Source organism: Carassius gibelio, chromosome B12 (assembly GCF_023724105.1).
Source record: "Carassius gibelio isolate Cgi1373 ecotype wild population from Czech Republic chromosome B12, carGib1.2-hapl.c, whole genome shotgun sequence".
Classification (NCBI taxonomy): domain Eukaryota; kingdom Metazoa; phylum Chordata; class Actinopteri; order Cypriniformes; family Cyprinidae; genus Carassius; species Carassius gibelio.
Genome location: NC_068407.1, coordinates 12,953,824 through 12,974,489, shown reverse-complemented (window position 1 = coordinate 12,974,489; position 20,666 = coordinate 12,953,824). Strand labels below are relative to the sequence as shown.

Sequence of the window (20,666 nt, the reverse complement as noted above, 5' to 3'; positions counted from 1 at the left end):
TCAGAATATGAGAGGAGTGTTCCTAAATGCTGTTCTTATAAAGAGCAACCAAATCAATGTCGGACTATATATCCGAGTTATTGTTTCGAGTAAGCATTGTCCATCTTGTTAGCTAATGCATTCTTCATTAGGATCTCATCAGCATCCAGAGTCTATCGATACGCCAATCCCACCCTCCCATCCCAAGAGAAGAGAGGTGGGGTGGAAAAAAGACAGCATTTCCTTTTAAACAGTTACCTAATATTTGACAAGCCTTTTGGGACTATTTAAAAGTTTTCCTATTGCTGTACGCCTGAGCATTACGGCAAGTTGTGCCCTTTTCTTTGAGAAGTTGTATTCGATTACAGTACATTGTCTCTTGCCAACTATGAAAAAAAAGAAAAGAAAATCAATAACACGTTAATATTAAAACCTGTCTGGCTTATAACATGGCTCTCTAGAACACTCGATTCTGATCTAAGGTGAAATATTGTTTATGACGATGCGAAACGGTACTTTTCACAATTACTCATGGAAACATACTGGTTCTGCTTTTGCACCATTCCAATGCAAATCAAAACAGCTGAGTGGCAACACTGTGCAACTTAGTAGTTCAAATATAGCAGTTGAGTAGTAAGTTTGTGGTTGGCAGCAGAAATCGATAAATAGAGGCTCCCAACCAGTGGGACTCAGAAAACTTCCAGGATGACTTAAAAATATTTAAAATTAATATATTATTATTAGTATATTCAAATAATTTAACTCTAATTAATACAGAAATGCTAAAAAAAAAAAAATCACAAAATTAATCCAATAAAACAAGTGGTTTTTGGTCAAATTTCTGATAATAATAATAATAATAATAATAAAAAAAAAGTTAAAACAAGCAGCTTTGTCACACTTATAAATCGTTGAGATCCACTGCTTTATGTAAGCAAAACAAACAATTTTTTTTTTTACAGAATCTTTCAATTAATATGCATGAAAGATAAAAGAACTTAATGTTCCATGTTATTGTATGTATTTATTAGACAAGCAGATATACAACAAGCTGAATAATGTACAGTCAGCAGGTTATCATTAAAAAATGAATCCTTCGAGGTGATACAAGACCGAGATGAGACTGATGCGTCCCAGTAAAGCTGCTGGAGTGTACTTTGTAGCAATGACAGACTGGCTGCACACTATTCCTTATATATTTCTGAGAAAGGGATTGTCTTCTTAGAACATTCCAAGTTTACAGGAAAAACAGTGTTCAAACATGCAGTGTTCAGGTCCAGTACACTGACAAGGGGAAAGACATAAAGATCTCTGACATTCCTCACCGTGCAGGTCCACGCCTGCCTTTAACCATCAGCCACAAAAATAATACTAAAAACACATAAATCTTCACCCCATATCCCATTAAACTGACAGAATAACATAATATGGATAGGCACAGCCTTCTGGAGTAGATCAGGAATTCTGAATGTGCCATGCTAGTACAGATGAGTTCATAATCAAATCAATGTTAAATTGCACAATACCTTAAATACGAGATCCACAGCAACAGAGTTCAGCCTCATTTCCACTCACAGTTTGAAGAGCATCTTGAAGGCTTTGTGAAAGAGAGGATCAGCATTTGTAATGAAACTTTGTCCAAATACATAATCATTGCACAATATCCATAAGCCAAGCATCTAAATTACGCCATGAGTTACAGATAAGTGTTGCCATAGCAGCAGTCAATGCAGATGCTTATGTAATAATCAGAAATGCCTCTTTTATATCAGATCATGAGCATGCAGTTCAAAGAATTGACCTAAATAGGGCAGATTTTATTCATATATATAATAAGACCCTTGAGCTAGCTAGTCTGTGTCCTTCAAGTGGAAAAGGGACAGATTCGCATGTGTTGTTGGTTAGCAGGTGTGTCCCAGCACTAGCTCATCGAATGCTTCATAATTCTCTTAGAAAATAAAACCCCGATTCTTTTCTTTTTTACATTTATTATTTTATCGCTTGTTGTTATGCATTCATCACTGATGCGGCATGACAGGAAATGAGAAGCTTGTGTTGCTATGATGCTCACACATTTGAAAATCCATCATGTTAAACGAGACTAAACAGTCCAGATATAGCTGGTCAGATCCTCGTCGCGACAGCTGCGTGTATGTAGTAACAGACACTAGTGGATCAAATGAAATGTGCGCTGAGCAACAATACATGAGAAACGGATGAACTGTCACATACCGCTACTTGTTCTGACTATTTTCAAACTTTCATCGTTTAAAGGGGGACTCACATGCGAACATGTTTGATTTGAACGACTTACCGAGTCGCAAAGTGAAACGCAACAACCGTTCAGCTTTACAAAGGTGTTTATGTACTCAAAAGAATTTAGTGAGGCATCCGGCTACTCTCTGCTGCTGAACCGCAGAGTGCTGTGAAGCCAGTCAGCACAGCCAAAGCGCTTCCGGAAAATAAAAGTCCGTTTAAAATAAAAACCTCATGCTCTGCAGATGAAGATGTAACGTTACGAATGCAAAAAATATATATATTAATTGTCTTCCGAATATTGATAAACGTAAAAATATAATAAAATGTAAAACAAAACAAATTTACATTAAATAAATAATAAACAAACAATAACAAATATATAATGATAAATAATATGAAGTAAAATGTAATTAAACAATGTAGTCAGACAATAACTGGTGGTTTTGTGCTTGCGAGACCAATGGCGTTGACTAGTCCTGCTATGAAAATAAGAAATTTGGATAATTAAATTAAGGTAAAAAAATAAAATAATAATAATAAAAGTCCCCATCACCACAAGTTTTTTCCAGTTCCCTCTGTAGGGACGTTTTATAAGAAAAGAAACAAAATGTAAATAAAACAATGCACAAATAATAACACTGGGTGCTGAATATAGCACATGTACCAACTGCACATCAGAATAACTAACTTTGAATGATTTATTGAGGCACTTACACAATTTAAACACGAGTCATGAACAAATTCACATTCTGAAGTGAACTGTAAACATTTGAAAGGTTATACATTCAAGACAGCAAATGTGTATCCACATTCCGTTTTACTGCCGTACTAGATTTACTTCTATGAAAATAACATTTCTTAAAGCAATTCACATTTATGCATGTTTTGCAGCTATATAAAACAGTGAACAAGCTAAGTACAAAATCTTTTTTCCGCACCACTAAACAAACTGACGATAAACAAAACAAAAAAATAAAAATCTCTTAAAATAAGGCCCCTTCAGTCATAAAAGAACAGTGACATCAGAATACGAATTTATGTATATAAAACCAACATTTAAACATATTATACCCATATCATTGGCTACAATAACATGTAGGCATTACCTAATAGCTATCAAAACTATCATACAGGTCAATTAGAGATGAGGTTACTTCATACATTACTACCACAGCCTTCTCGGGGTTGTAAGACAGAATATTTATGACACAATATTGGTTCAGTGTATTTCCTTCCTCTCTTCTTACTCGTCTATGACTCTTCTATCCAGTTCCATCTTGTTTGGTGACAGTTTCCCACGGACAAATGATTTCTTTCACACCTCCTCTTGCTGTATCAGGAGTGTCATCCTCCTCATCTTCTGAATCAATGGGGTAGATGCGGCATTCAGGTGGGATGTCAACTTTGATTTGAAAAAAGCTGTAAAAGCAGTTTGGTTATTTTTCATATAATGTAAAATCACATTGAAATAAGGCCAAAGTGCAAGTGCAAGTACTAACTTTGCAATTCTTCTGGGCTGAGGTTGTGCAATTGGCTCTACTCCCAGGGGCTGTACTTTGCCTCCTCCTGAAGCCACAGCACATTTTGGGGATAGGCTGGCAAAGACAGATGGGGCATTGCATCCTCTGCGGAGGAGTCTGCTCAGTGACAGAGCCATACGAGACTTTGGGGCAGGTGGCTGGTTCTCTTCCTCTGATACTGATGCCTCTGCAATTGATGGGAAATGGGAGGAGGAAGGCCCTCCGTTGCCATCAAACCTCCTCTCTGAGGCTGGAGTGCTGTCGATGGCGACGCTGATGGGAGAGGGACAGGCAGCACTGTTGGGCAAAGTCATGAACCCAGGGGAGGCAGTGGATTGTGCTTCACAAATGCCTGTATACACTGCCAGATGAGGCACAGGTGCTGTGAACCGGCAGAGCTGTGGGACACAGGTCATGCAAAGTATGTATTAGTACTAAATACCGTTTGTTTTGAGTAACCTGCAATTAGGAATAGCCATAGACCATGCAATACAGTACATTTCTGGCAGGAGGTCGATACAAAAAGACAATGAAATGTATATTAGGTATTTTGTGGGGAAGTTGTGGCCTGGTGGTTAGAGAGTTTGAGTCCTAACCCTAGGATTGTGGGTTTGAGTCTTGGGCCAACAATACCATGACTGAGGTGCCCTTTAGCAAGGCACCGAACACCCAACTGCTGTCGAGGTGCCACAGCATAAATGGCTGCCCACTGCTCTGGGTGTGTGTTCATAGTGTGTGTGTGTGTGTGTTCACTGCTGTGTGTGCACTTTGGATGGGTTAAATGCAGAGCACAAATTCTGAGTATGGGTCACCATACTTGGCTGTATGTCACAATTTGATGTTTAGGGAAAATTGTACTGGTTTTGTCCTCTGGGAAATTATCTGTAGCTTCTGAAAGGCACTTAAAAAATTCTATATATATATATATATATATATACATATAAACAAAATAAGAAAAATTTACACATTTTCATTCAAATGTTTTTACCCCCATTCCTTAATGTTTCTTGTTCCCTTTTCAAGCATCAGTGACTATTTGAACCTTTGCAACTTTTGTAAGAGTCCCTCAGTGGTCACCGTTATATAAAACTGTGGTGTTCTGTGTATATACTGATTAAATTTAACTGCTTCATAACAGTCTATTCATAACAAAGAAATTCTGTTTTACATATATTCCCAAAAAAAAATAAAAAATGCCTTTGTGAGAGCAGCACAAGCATGACATCTAGTGATCATTATACAATGCACTTCAAAGATTTTCAAGGAACTGTTTTTACTATATATTTGCATCCTATATTTAAAACAGTTGGTGTTACAATCTCAGAAAAAAAAGGTACAAAATCTGTCATTAGGACAGTGACTTTTCATATTAGTACCTTAAAGGTACCAATTAGTTCCTAAAGAGTGCATATTAGTAGCTTTTAAAAGAACACCACCTCAGTGACAGCTGTTATACTTTTTTTTTTCTGAGATAGATTTACATAATTATTTGATTCCATTAAAGAGTATTTAATATCTGTGCTTTGCAAATCTTAATCTTACTGTAATTTGTATTCTTTGCTTCTAACGTATGCTATTATTCATGTTTAAATTAATTAAAAATATATTTTTGACTTCACACTTTGATTAGGAATTGAATAGAATCAAGCTATAAAATGATTTTAAACTCTTGGTATGGTATATACACGCACTGTATAGAAAAAAACAGCCTGGACCACTCTTGAAGCAAGTCATTGCAGGTTTCAAAATACATGAAGGAGAGTAAATGATGACAGAATAGAATTTTCTTTCCTAAGTTAATGATATGAGGTCAAAGTTATGCACAAACTGATGAGATACATATATACATTTCACTCAACAACAATCACAAAGACAAATGATGTGACAACAGATGGGATAAATGGTTTTAGTATGCATTTTAATAAATTCATGATTTACAGCACACTTGTAAATTAAACAAACTTGAGGACGACAACATGTGATCATTTTTGGTTGTATGAAATGAAAAAGAGTTTCATGAAGTTCGACACACAAGAGATGTATGACATTTAACAAAACGTAAATATGACAAAGATTAAAAATGATTGTGAATGACTAAACTGTGAAAGAATAACATAATGGCCTCCTAAAAAGGATAAATGGATCAAGTATATTTCTAAAAAACTAGAAATATCTGTGTAATATTACAAACATATATTACATGCTCTCTATATAAATAAATTAGCTTGCAAATCTGTTTATTGCTTTGATCAGAAAGGTGGTTTTCCTTTTTGATTATCGTAAATATTTGCTTGTATCTATTCTTCATGCTCTAGGTCTCTAGGTTCACTTTGTCTGTTTCCTTTCCAGTTTGCTCATGACCTGTGTGATGTCCACCGGGCCACTTGCTGCAAGTTTGGCCTTCTGTTCTTCCTCCTGCTGTCTGAGGATGATGGGACTCAGGCTGGGCCGCCTTCTTTTGGCATTCTGCTCCAACTGCGTCTCACTAGGAGACATTTGAAATGAGTAAAGAATATTTTTAATGTCATTTATGCATTATAAAGCAGTTTTAAATATATATATTGGAACAAAAAGAAAGGTGCATCTCACGTAAATCTGTGTTGTTCAGGAGCAATGGCCTTCTTCTGAGTTTCCTTGAAGACTGGGGACTTGAGATATCGCCCGTATGAGTCCTTTATTAAAGAACATAGCCAAAATTAAAAAATTCAAGTTTGTAAACAGCACAAGGCATTTGAGATGCAAAATCTTTCATAAGAGCAGAGACCTTTTTCATGAGCATGTAAATGTGGGTCTGGGCAGCATCCAGCACATAACGGTGAGGATGTGCCAAACCCTTCACTGTTATGTCCATTGTTTTGCCATCAATGTTGATCCAACGTGGAGCTCCACGAGCCAGAAAGGTCCTAATCAAATGAAAATAAAAAATGCCAGCGTTAAATGCTGATATTATTAATTTATTTATTAGTCATTAGTTTCATTAATGATTAAAAAATTAAGGGGGAAAAATATGAAATACATTATATAATATATTATATAACATAATATGAAAGTATATATTTTATAACTCTAAAAACTGTTGCTATGTAATTGTATTTCGAAAAGATTATATATATATATATATATATATATATATATATATATATATATATATATAATCAATTAAATTATTACATTTCAGCTGCTGAAAATGGTTGTTCACAGAAGTAAACTGCCAAAAACGTGTTCCTTACTTATATATCTGCTGTGCTTTTTCTTTCATTGTCTCAGCAGCGCCCCATTTCAGATCCTCACACGCCTCCCAGAAGGCAAGATTCTCACCTATTCAGTAATCAGATTCTAGTCACAATCTCCTCTAATAAATAATAATCATTGCAGTTTTGAATATGAACATCAACAATTAAAATGCATTTTTAAAATAGGGTCGACCTAAACCAACAAGTCACCTAATAAGTCCGTTGCCAACATTGTTCAAATGTTAGCATCTTACGGGAGCAAGTTTAGAAAAATGCATACCACTGAACTCTTTTTTAAGGAAAAGCCGGAAATCGTCCCTTCCCCGCGGGTCCATAAGCAGTTCTCCAAAGCTAAACGTCCAGCGCTCCACCCTCATTTTAGTAGGCGTCTCAACACTGTATGAACCAAACACACGATATTTCATCAAATGTTTAACTTAGACAAAAACAAGCTTTTGTTTAAATAAAAATGTTTGTATCTGGCTCACTTTGGCATGTTGAGGGTCCAATAGGTAACATCATCTGTTAACCAGGGGTTGCTTGGGAGGCAGGCGTGGAGAAATGGGTCGTGCTCTTTGTATGTTGTTGTGTATTTAACAAGTCTGCAAAAAAATGACATAAATTATTAATAATAATATATATATTTTTAAATTATATTTTAATAATATATAATATAATATAATATAATATAATATAATATAATATAATATAATATAATATAATATAATTAATTGTTTATTTTTTGAATATACAGGATTCTACCCATAGCATAAGTTATATCAGAGTAACATACGCTCCAATTGAGACAGATGACTTCACCCTTGGTCTCATGATACACTGCTGAGTGAACATAATCTGCAAGAAAGCGCAATAATTCATTGGTCAAAAAATAAATGAATAAATTTGATCATTGCTTTTTGCATCTAAATATCTGTGTTGGTTAAAGTTCTTTGGTACTTACAATTCTTCTGTAGTAGTCAGGTGTTTTTTTCTGTAAAACAATTTTAGAAACAGTTTAAGTGCAAAGAAAGGAAGTGGCGACTCTTTCTAAAGCACAGTGTTGAAAGCAAAGGATTGAAATGTGAGCATGTTTGGGATGAGAGTCTGAAGAGAGAGTGAACAAGGTCTCTTTGTGGACTTGCAATGTCATTTTAAAAAGCATGCACTCATATTTCTATTAAACAGAGTCCATCCGATTTCATGATCCACTGAGTGTGTGCTTTCATTTTGTAGTCATCTGCTGTTTCTTGTCATGTCTCTCAACAGATAAGTTTAGGAATCTGTAGGAAAGAAAGAGAGAAGGGTGTAAAACAACGCTATTTTATCGAATACGATCAAGCTTTTGCAGTGGCAAGCAGTCAGATTACGATCATTGAAATCCTATTGGATATAAGCTGACATACTAGAAATATCCTTGATAAGCCCAAGCTCTCACCACAAATATAATCTCTCAGTGTTATATATATATACAGCCACATGTCTTATTACAAGATTCTTCATCAGACCTACTATACTGTATTTTGAAGGCCTAGTTGTCATTTTGAATGTCAAAATATATGTATTTTTCTCTTTAGAAGTAATTATTCACACATACCTTTACCTCCTCTATGTTAGGGTCAACCATCCTGTCGTGTCCATAGTCCATGGCACTAACTGTTCCTGGCTGTTGAGTAGAAATGGCACAATTGTACTTTCACATCTTTAAGTCACTTTGCAGGGAAATATGTCACTTTAATTGACCTTATATACTCAGTCTAAAGGTAACTCACCGGTGGCCGATGTACAACCCAGTAGGCCCGTTCCTGACAGTCAAAAACCACCCGGTCTGGCTTCTTCCTCTCTTTACCCGCTCTACACAGAAAAGCAATGTGTATTTTACAATGCTGGCCGAAATGATTAGAAAAATATTGATCGTTTTTTTTGCCTCCAAAACATGATTTCTTTTCATAATGCTCATGAAACATGCAGATGGTTGCTCTGAGCACAACAAATATCAGATGAAGTGAGTCGTACGGTTTTGTTTTTGTCCACTTTTAACTTTAATATTTGGTATGACTACCTTTTGGAGCAATTACAGCAGTGAGCAGTATATTTCCTGAGTCATCCCATGCCTTCTGCAACTCAAGCTGAAGGCTTTCCTTTGAATGTATAATAGATCTGTCCAGTTTATTTTCCAACTCGCCCCAAATTTTTCTCGATGGGGTTGAGGTGCAGACTTTGAGGGGGCGAGTCCATCATTTTCAATGTTCCAGAAGATTCCTTACGCCGCATGTAGTTCTGGCAGTAGTCTGATTTATGGGTATTGTAATGACCATTTCAACAAAAACAACTGAAAACTCTAAAATTTGCCAAGGCTTCTAATAATTTTGGCCACCACTGTATATGCTGAAGAAAATAGCTTTATAAACAAAATACACACTGCCTTGCCAAAAAGTTGCTATTTGGATTTAAATAAGCAAGTACTAAAGGGTCTAGGATTGGATTATTTTGCAGTGATTAATATATTTTCGGCAACAATTCTTTTTACTCGAATTGTTGCAGTGTGTAGTGTTTAATAATAATAATTAAAAAAAACAAGTCTGAAAAAGCGTCTAGGATGACAATGACCAGATTCATTGGGCTCAAATTGTGAAGAGTGATTCAGAGAGCATGAGAAATCATTTTCACACATGGGTTTGGTCGCCATAGAGTTGTGTCCGTAACCTTTCTGAAAGTCTTTGAGATGAGATGAAGTTGGCTTTAAAGAAGAGTTTGTCTATCCTATTGTCAATACAAGATCTGGGCCAAAACTTAATGCAACTCTTGATGGAAATAAATGTGGTGTTGCATAAGGTTGTTGGAGCAGTGCCACAACGAATACACACAGTAATCAAAGCTAAAAGCTGTCAAATGAAAAATTTAGAGTGTGCTAGAGAACCTGTGTAGACACGGATTGATTGAGCAATGATAAATCATAAGTATTCTGCAATATTTAAAGTAAAGTGTGACCCACCTGTACTGCTCTTTGGCTTGCATTACAATAAAATCCCACTTGTGATTCATCCATTTGTAAAGATTGTTGTACTGTTCCTGAGTAGAGAAACAGACACATTTTATGTCTAATCTTTTAATTTATCATTCAATTTTTTTATAGTGACTTCCTCTTCCTCTGCATAACAACATAGGATTTCAGAGACATTAATATATATTTAATACATGTGTATCAAGACGATGAAGGATAAGATGTTCAATTACCTGTTCATACAGCTCCAACATCCCTTTCTTCCGTATATTTCTCTTTGCCAAATAAATTGCTGGGAATACACATATAAACATCTGACCTTGCCAGTAAAAGCCAATTTAAAGATGTGATATGACTCAACATGGAAGCAATTTATCACATTCTTTATCTCAGACAGCTGTTTGAAGAATAATGATGAATAACCTCACTGTGAATTATTGCTATGACAACCCATCAGCATGCATGAAAAATGAAAGATGATTACACACCATAGTCTGTGTCTTCCACCGGCCACTGCTGCGCAGGCCAAAAATATGGAGTCTGGAAGAAGACATGTACAGAAGAAGAAATGGAAAAGATTAGTACACAGCATATGGAAAGAAGAATTCCTCTCCTGTATGCTCACCAAGGCTGCATGTATTTGATCAATAACAGTAAAATAAGTAATATCACAACCGCTTCGTACTGTAATATATTTTTTAAATGTTAATCATTTCTGTAATGGGCAAAGCTATATTTTTATCAACCATTGCTCCAGTCTTTACTGTCACATGATCATTCAGAAATTATTCTAATATGCGGATTTGGCGCTCAAGAAACCTTTCCAAACAAACAAAGTTGTAAACAGTTGTGTGGCTTATCATTTTTGTGAAAACCATAATGGTAATTAATGTAATTTGATTGTGAAAGTTACCTGAAAGCGGTACAGGGATGTGTCTGGTTTAAGCATGAGTCTCTTATGATCTTGTAGTGGATAGATGTACCCAAACGCCACCATCATAGTCCCCATAGCTCGGGCCTCTAAGCATTTAGAGTGAGAACGTTACTTAATGCATTTAAACAAGACCCAAGTGAACAGTACGGCATCTCACACCGTCAATTTGCATAGCAAGAATATCTATTAGCATAATAATTTAAAAAGATCTGGAGTGGGATATGTGACTTACCCGCAGCATCTATTTTGAATCGATTAGCGATCCATGCAACAATATCTTCCCCTGAAAGAATAATGTACACAATAAACATGTTAGAAGTTAAAGTAACACATTTTAGAGTAATAAAAGACTCAGTGGGTGGGAATCTTGGCCTTCAGATTGAATGTGCCCACCAGGAGTCATCAGCAAAACAAACACACCAGGGTTATTATGGTTAACCAAAACAACAAAATTTAATTAAGATAAAAAACATAAATAAAATAAACATGAAAAATCTGGTATTTGAAATACATTAAAAAAAAAAATATTTAGTGAAGCACTATACTAAAATAATGAAGAAAAAAAAAGAAAATCCATAGATACATATACTGTATATATATATATATATATATTAAAATGACAAAAACATACAAATAAAAAAATCATAACAATAATAAAAACTAGTATCTCAATGTTACTAAATTAAAACTATAGAAGTATCCAGACAGCAAGTCAATACTAATATGAGCATTTATGAAACATAATGAGAAACTATTAAAGCTGTTCTCATTTTCTCTGTTATGAGTGTCACTGAGCGGATATTAAAAAAATAAAGCACGTTTTCAAACAATCTTTGCAAATGCTCCCCCGACATCACAAACACAGCTCTAATGGGTCTATGAAAGTGAAGGCATCTCTTATCCAGTAATATAGGCTACTTTCAAAAAAAGGTCCGACCTATTAGGAATACTTTTAACTAGAAGTTTAACTTATCAAGAAGAAACTACGCAAGTTTCTCATAATGAGTTAAACAAACTTTCCATCTAATTCCTCCATCTCTGCAAAAACTCTACCAATGTTTATCCTTGCTTTACATTGATTATGGTCCTGAGCCTTCCACAGAAAATAGAATATATATATATATATATAGCTATATATCGTATTTGACTATGTCACACCTGAGTATAAGTCGCATCAGTCCAAAAATAGTCATGATGAGGAAAGAATATATAGGTCGCACTGGACTATTAGTCGCATTTATTTAGACCCAAGAACCAAGAGAAAACATTACCGTCTACAGCCGTGAGAGGGCGCTCTATGTGTTCAGTGTAGGCTACAGGAGAACTGAGCAGCATAGAGCGCCCTCTCGCAGCTGGACACGGTAATGATTTACCAATTTATGGTTTATTTCTCTTGGTTCATGTCAAATTAATTTTGATAAATAAGTCGCACCTGACTATAAGTCACAGGACCAGCCAAACTATGAAAAAAAGTGCGACTTATAGTCCGGAAAATACGGAATATATAGAGCACTTAAATTATAGATAGATCAGGCTTTGAAGAGATCTTCAACCAGTATAATAAAAAATGGGTGCCTACAAAAAAATAATAAATTGCCTACCCTATCTTTAAGTGGCAGAGAGGAATCTACGCAAAATAAAAAAAAAGCTCAATTGGAAGTAAAAATGGAGGCAGAGAATAATTACAAAGTAATTAATTAGTATATAATTTATATGATTTTGTATCAAATTTATATGATTTATCATTTTAGCAGGCTTTTAAATGAGATATTCATAAAGCGTATTTCAGGTGAAAACAACAGTGAGTATAAGACACAAAACAAAGGTGCATTCTTAAAATAGGTATCACGCTATGACTCGGTGAACCGCTGTGTGTCCCGCTGAGCTCCTCGTGATAGGAGACTAATGAGAAGATCTCTGCAGGGGTGAATCTGAGTGGCTTCATTAGGGTCTGCTAGCCTGAGGAGCAAACCAGATCACTTCAATGAATTTTTAACTAAAAACCTCAGGTGTCTTTCCACTGTATAAATGATATCAAAACCGCTCTGAATTATCAGAGGCTCCAGTTAAGTTTAAGCAATCACAAATTGAAGTTAATCATACTCTGTATGTTACATGTAGCTGGCTGACAGCATTAAGACCAACCGAGGAGATTACAAGAGCTCTCCTCCCTGAAACCATGCAGCCTATTGGAGACAGTCACTGCAACCAGCTGCTCAGAGGTTGTCATGGCAATAGATTCTTCAGTCTCAGACCCACATAATGCATGGACCGCACAGATGACTAGCGCTCCCTGAAGAGTAAACTAACTGCACAAATCAATACAAATGAGTGGGTGAGCCTACTATTTTCAATTACAAATGCTGGGTCTTACATCTCATAGATGTCATCAGCTTGAAACCTGCAAAGATTGGCTCTTGAGTAATAGCAGCAGGTATTTCTGAGGATCTCACCTGTTAAAGCATGTGGGATGGTGGTGATTACAAGCCTCTGGGTCTGAGACTTCACTCCAGTTTTGGGGTCCTGCATCTCCAACACCACGCTCTCCACCTAACATGCAAAAAATGTGATATGTATAATATAAAAACATCTATTTTTTAGCTTGTGGCAGGCTGTGTGCACATCTCACATCTCTCTCCCTGCTGGTTCATGGTCTGAAGGGGCTGCGACTGACCTCTTTGAAATATGCTCTGTGATTGATTTGTGACTCAGCTGTTTGAAGTTTTTCTTGCTTTGTCAGGCTCTCTGGCTTATGAAGACTGTTTGTGAACTCTTGCTGCACCCTGGTCTAGATCACAGAAAGCTCTTGGCCGAGTTATTGGGTTATTATTATCCATGCATTGGCAAAGAGCAAAGCAATGCACTAATAAAACATATTTTAATGGAACACACTGTCGGGGATCACTTCAAACGTGCAGTTTGAAGTATCATAGTGATAAAATAGGGACTGCATTATATGAGAGGCTCATGGCAAAGCTAGACTAATACCATTAGCACACACTGACCTTACCTGAGAATAAGCTGCTGATAAACAATTAACACTTACACTGTGAAATTGTTTCAATTCATATGTCATAACATATTTACAATGCATATAAAATCTAACCATTTCTTTAATTTCTAAATTATGTAATGAGTTTACATTTTTATTGCGTTTTTATGAGTTTTCCTCATCATTAATTCATTTTAAAGTGATTGAAAAGTTAGATTTTTGACACCACTTTCATTTCAGTCATTGTAACAAAGCAACTGATTTTACTTTTTAAAATTTAATTTAATTCATTAATTAGAGGGGGGGTAATATTTTTGTGAGTCAGCACTTAGTAATAATAAAAATTCATTTTGTAACTGTAAAACAAATCAACAAATTTTAGGAAGTGAAAAAAAAATTTAAACGTAAATTTAAAAAAAATCTATGTACAGAGTCAAATCAATAAAAAATCTTGACCTGAAAGCGATGTATTAAAAATTATGCATGTATGTAAATGAATAAATAAACAAATAAACAAAACAAAAAGACAAACGCAATTTCTTTTTCTTTTTTTTTTTTTTTTGGCACATATGCTACAAGACGCTTTAAATATTCTGAATGGATGGGATCACCAGTGAAAGTGAAATTGACAGCCCACAACACTACATGGATTATTTATATTACTGGGCTCAAATACAGCAAGACAAACAGAAATATCCCTGGATCTTAAAGCATGAAGGATTCCTTGTTAGATTATAGAAATCAAGTGTAGCATTATTCTTATCTCATTCGCGAGAACGTAAATAACACAGATGGTGATGAGCTATGGATGATGCTCTCAACCCACCTTCTTCAGGCATGCCATACGCGGTCTGAATCGCTGCCCATGGTCCCGGACATTCCTTATGGTCATGTTCGCTTCTTCACGACACAGTCTGTCGACGGTCGAAGACGAGAAAATGGAAAGGGAATACTCGGTAGCTAATCGTACTATCGTTTTGACGGTGTCTAATCTATAATCATCACTGATGCTCACAAAGACGATGGCTGTGTGCGCCAATCAGGTAACAGCTCTGCTCATGAAGGTAAACCTGTGTGTGCTGAGGGCAATGATTACAGTAACGCGTCATGTCCGGTAGGTGGCGCTGTGGTATCATCTTTTCTCACATGAAGTCTATGGCAGGGACCTGGGGCTGACAACAAACTACATGATTAAAGCCTCTGAACTGGATTTATGATTATTATAATCCATAAATAACAAGGGATTCGAGCATGAAGTGTAGAAACCCTCTTGTAATTGTTGGGATTATTATTATTATTATTCTCTAGACTCTTTAGGTAAAAAAATAACATAATAACTTGATAATGTGAACGTGATAATATGTCGTGGCCACCAGATATTAATTTGTGGGAACATCATATTAACTCGTGGGAGCGTCATATTATGTCGTGGCCACGATATCATTTTTTCGAGGTAACGAAATCCTTATGTTGTGGCCTCGAGATGCTATGTTGAGGGAACGACATGTTTTTCTCGTGGCCACGAGTTTAATGCGTAAACAAACCTGTGTGACCATAGCAACCCAGGATTATCAGAGATGGAATCATTTATATTTTATTTTGAATTTAGTAATTATTTTATTATTTATACATTTAAATGTATGCATTTATGACATTTTATGTTAATCTCGAGCATTTACAGAACGCTATTATTTAAAAAAGTATTATAGAATGTTTAGTAAAGAGATCGAAATTGAAGCAAAAAAATGAATATAATCGAAATAAAAAAATATAACCAATAATAATAGGCTAATAATAATAATAATAATGTACACATATTACATGGGAAAGACTATCAGTTAATGGACTTACAAGACTGTAGGATGGATAAAACATGTCGTTCCCTCAACATAAGAAGTCATGGCCACGAGAAATGGATGTTGTTGTAACGATCGGGAACACGGGAGACGAGAGATCCAAAAGCAGTGTGAGTTTATTAGGGTAATCCAAAATCCAAAAACAAGCAGGGTTCAAACCAAATATCAGTCCAAAACAAACAAACAGGAAACAAGAAACTAGAACACAAGGAACGTGAGGAAACTGGGTGACGGAAAGTAAGGACTCCATGACACAAACAGAAACAGACCGGTTTAAATAGGCAGGATAATGACTATGAAGTGAAGACACCTGAGTGCAATTAACAGGAGTGCAATTACTGTGATGAAGGGACAAGGCCTTGTGGGAATTGTAATGCCTGCGGTGAGGTGCCTATGGGGAAGTGAGACCACTAGTGGACACCCAGGGAAACACAGACCAGACACCGTGACATTACCCCCTCCTCTACGGAGCAGCTACCAAATTCTCCACCCGAACACAAGAACAAACCAAGGAACACAGAGACCAGGAGGGAGGTGGCCTGGAGGAGGACCAGGGGGAGGGACGGAGGGCTAGGCAACAGAGACAGGAAGTGCAAACAACAACAAAAAGGCTCGAGGGTCAACGGGTACCTGACCCGACTCTGGAGCGTCAATGGGAACCTGACCCGACTCTGGAGGGTCAACGGGCACCTGAATCGACTCTGGAGGGTCAACAGGTACCTGACCCGACTCTGGAGTGTCAACGGGAACCTGACCCAACTCTGGAGGGTCAACGGGCACCTGAATCGACTCTGGAGGGTCAACGGGCACCTGAATCGACTCTGGAGGGTCAACGGGCACCTGAATCGACTCTGGAGGGTCAAAAGGTACCTGACCTGACTCTGGAGCGTCAACGGGAACCTGACTCGACTCTGAAGGGTCAACGGGAACCTGACTCGACTCTGGAGGGTCAACAGGTACCTGACCCAACTCTGGAGTGTCGACGGGAACCTGACTCGACTCTGAAGGGTCAACGGGAACCTGACTCGACTCTGGAGGGTCAACTGTGGCTGTCATCTTGTGCAGAGGCGCTGGACAGGCGGCCATCTTGTGCCATGCCTCTGGGCCAGAGGCCAGAGGCCAGAGGCCATCTTGCGCCGTGGCGCTGGGCTAGTGGCCACCTTGTGCTGTGGCACTGGGCTGGCGGCCATATTGTGCAGTGGTGCTGGGCTGGCGGTCCACCTGTCTGTAGACCCCGGTCTAGAGTCGGTGTGGCTGGGGTATCCCAGGGAGACCAATGTTGTAGGTAAAAAATGAACCCCCAAAAATCAAAGGCATCCAGCTGACCCATTTCCCTTTCTGGAACTGGGTTATCCAACGGGATAACCCCTCAACATAGCATCTTGAGGCCACAACATAAGGATGTCATTACCTCGGCAAAATGATCTAGTGGCCACGACATAATATGACATTCCCACGAGTTAATATGACGTTCCCACAAATTAATATCTCGTGGCCACGACATATTATCACGTTCCCACGAGTTATTATTTCGTGTCCACGACAAAACTAAGTAAACTGAACAAGTCACTTTACAGGCACCTTAATATAAAGGTTAAACTCATTGTTGTATGAGACGTTGCATGAAATTGCATTTGCACTAAATGGAAGTGAAAGACTACTAATGGGCTCATTCAACTAACTTTAACACTAATGTTATAGGTTTGATGGAATCATGCATAAATATTATAAAATCACTGTTAGTCTAAGTTTAACATTTTGTTCTTACATACACATCAGTTTTTACAATTATGCCAGAATATGATTACAGTGATATCTGATAATGACATCAAGACTCTTAAAAAGAGAATACTTGCACTAAGTTTTGTCACATATCACTTATTTCAAATATATATTAGGGGTGTAACGGTTCACAAAATTCACGGTTCGGTTCGATACGATACACTGATGTCACGGTTCGGTTCGGTTCGGTTCGGTTCGATACGTTTTAGATACAGCAAAATGTAAAAACATCTCAACTTTTCAGAATGCCGCAAGCGCACCGCGGGTCATGTGACAAGAACCAACCAATCAGCTTCATCCTTTCCCGTAACAACGTTGAGAGCTCAGCCAAGATGAAGGATCAGCTGATCATAGTTGTATATGGATTGCAATTTTGAAATAAATTTAGTAGCAGAGCTACTGCAAGCGATTTTTAGAGCTGCAAATCCATTTATCCTTCGCTGAAATTTCCGCGTCTCATGGAGAGAGCACGTCATTGTTGCTTAGCAAAGACAGACGCCTCATGAGCGCTTCTGCCCGAGCGCTTTGGAAAGGAGGAGAAAGACGCGCTTAGCGTTTTCCATGCGTTTTTAGGCACGATATGTGAACGGCCCCTAAGGCGCTCGCTCACTCAGCACGCGCTGAAGGCTCGTTGCAAAATGTCGAATGCATTTAACAGACCAGAAATATAAGATCCTAAAATAACCAACAGGTCTGGTGTTTGGGTTGGATTCCCTGTAAGCTATAGTGTCTAAATGCTGCAGGGATAGTTTGCTGCGTGCATGTTTCTCCTTTTTTTTCGTCTTTTCCCAGATAGTACTGACGCATATATCCCAGATATTCCCGCTGGTGTTTTTTTTATTTTTTTGTATTCCCGCTGGTGTACCCTGTCATGTTGCAGATGCGACATACCGTTGTTTTTTTATCCACCACTCTCTTGCCATCACCATTATAGCTTAAAGGGAATCCAAAGTGCACCCAAACACCAGACCTGTTGGTTATTGGAGGATCTTCTCATTTCTAGTCTGTTAAACGCATTGGCTATTTTGCAACGAGCCTTCAGCGCGTACTGAGTAGCCTAACATAAACATATAAGATGGTGTTTTTTTCTTCTTCGGGAGTGTCAGGGGCGTTGCCTGTTACGTTGTTTGGGTTATTGGGCTACCTTGTTGAACGCATATCATTATATTTCTATCTCTCTCTTTTTTTTTTTTTTTTTTCAAATATAATTAATTACTCCAACGAACCGTTCGGTATACATAATGCGTACCGCGTACCGAACCGAAAGCGTCGTACCGAACGGTTCAATACGAATACGCGTATCGTTACACCCCTAATATATATATATATATATATATATATATATATATATATATATATATATATATATATATATATATATATATCTGAAACAAAATGTGTGTGTATGTATGTCTGTGTGTGTGTGTGTGAACATGCTTATAGAGTATTAATATACAAGATTAATCATTTAATTTCAGTGTGTGTACCTGGTTCAGCTCAGCTTCTAAATCTGACTTCATAAGACTACAGAGGGTAGTCCGGACTGCTGAGCGAATCATCGGTACAACCCCCCCCCATCTATTCAAGAACTGTACTTATCCAGAGTGAGCAAAGGGGCTGTCAAAATCACTCTGGACCCCTCACATCCAGCACACTCTCTCTTTGAACTGTTGCCATCTGGTCGACGCTACAGAGCACTGAGCACAAGAACGACCAGACACAGGAACAGTTTCTTCCCTCAGGCAGTCCATCTTATGAACAGCTGATAATAACTGTGGAACACACTACACTATTTATATACACATACACTTATTTATCTAACACACATACTTAGAGTACACTTAAATTTTGCACTTAATATACATGTACATACATAACTGCTTTACCTGCCATACAATTGTCAATTTGTATATTGTCATTCCTTACCTACTTATTTGTATTTTTTATTCTTTTATTATGTGTTTTTTTGTTCTGTCGCTGTCATTCTGTTGCACTGCGGAGCTTCTATCACGAAAACAAATTCGTTGCATGTGTAAACATACCTGGCAATGAAGCTCATTCTGATTCTGATTCTATGTGTTGTGACTCTGTGAGCCTATTCTCCATTTTGGATGTATTTTACTGTCAGCCATACATCCAGGTTGAACAAGACCACCTCAAAGGCCTTAATGTGCTTGAACACTGCTAATCGCTGCTTGCAGCTATATTTTCTTATTGTGATTGTCGTATATAAAAAGTTTTTACTGTGCCGAAAAAGAAAATCTGCGTGTGTAAAATGTTACTCTTCTTTTTGATCATTAATAAGTTTTAAATGTCTTCTTTGTTACCGTTTTGAGCTTTAGTCAATATTAAATGATTATTAAATAAGTTGAAGAATAAATTGTGTGGATTTCTTTAAAATGTGTGAATTCTGTGTAATGCATGAATTCTTTAAAATGTGAACTTTTGATTGGAATTGATTTGCATTGAGATTATTTATCATAGAAAATAATCAGTGTTTTTTCTTCTATATCAGAATGCCATCAGCCAGAAAAGAGCGTCGCATCATATGTGTCTGATATCAAAATGGGAACAGTGACTTTGAGATGGACACTGATACAAGTGATGAAAGTTCCACAGTCAAGTTATGAAAGTTCTTCAGGTTCTGTTGCTAAAATATAATCTGAGCATATATATATTATTTTTCATAATAAATAATCTTTTAATTCAAAAATGACTTACTGTGTGGTTATTATTGTATATATTCATATAGGACACTGATTTACACAGGTTACAGAAGCATAGGAGCCTGCAAATGAACTTTTAGATGTCCTCAACATTTGCTCAGATAGTGAGAAGAAACACTGAATTTCTGCTACCCAAGAGCCCAACGTTGCAGTATTACAACATTTCCCTGTATCTTAATAAAATGTAAAAAGAAAAGAAAAAAAAAGTAAAACACCATTTATTTCTGCATTAGAGACCTCATACAACAACATTTTTAAATGTGAAATATATATTCTAAGTATCTAATAATAATAAAAAAGAACTGATTAAACAATAAATAGTTGTCCATTTTTAAACCACACCCGTGGTATCCGCCTATTTGTAAAGAACACGTGAACGCGCCT

General features: G+C 37.0%; 2 protein-coding genes across 4 annotated transcripts in view; both read right to left on the bottom strand.

Moving 5' to 3' along the window:
- The window catches only part of mrtfab (myocardin related transcription factor Ab), a 30,706-nt gene extending 28,278 nt beyond the window's left edge, over positions 1–2,428 (bottom strand). For both annotated transcript variants that reach the window (XM_052570709.1, XM_052570713.1), the window contains exons 1-2: positions 2,294–2,428; positions 1,506–1,576 (exon numbers count right to left, since the gene is read on the bottom strand). The gene's annotated coding sequence lies outside the window, so the exon portion shown is untranslated. The remainder of the gene's footprint in view (positions 1–1,505; positions 1,577–2,293) is intronic.
- A 494-nt stretch (positions 2,429–2,922) lies between these two features.
- Positions 2,923–14,975, bottom strand: rgs9b (regulator of G protein signaling 9b). Of its 2 annotated transcripts, XM_052570195.1 has the most exons (19): positions 14,745–14,975; positions 13,380–13,476; positions 11,159–11,209; positions 10,906–11,012; positions 10,481–10,532; positions 10,226–10,284; positions 9,984–10,060; positions 8,761–8,842; positions 8,592–8,654; positions 7,953–7,982; positions 7,785–7,846; positions 7,480–7,593; positions 7,272–7,387; positions 6,989–7,076; positions 6,523–6,661; positions 6,348–6,430; positions 6,120–6,243; positions 3,738–4,156; positions 2,923–3,657 (listed from the first exon to the last, which is right to left on the bottom strand). In XM_052570195.1, the coding sequence occupies exons 1-19, from the start codon at positions 14,808–14,810 to the stop codon at positions 3,501–3,503; spliced, it is 1,986 nt and encodes a 661-aa protein (XP_052426155.1). In that variant the 5' UTR covers positions 14,811–14,975; the 3' UTR covers positions 2,923–3,500. The 2 variants fall into 2 exon arrangements, with proteins under 2 accessions (XP_052426155.1, XP_052426157.1); XM_052570197.1 differs by lacking the exons at positions 2,923–3,657; positions 3,738–4,156 and having other exon boundaries at positions 5,660–6,243; positions 14,745–14,968.
- Positions 14,976–20,666: the final 5,691 nt, after the last annotated feature.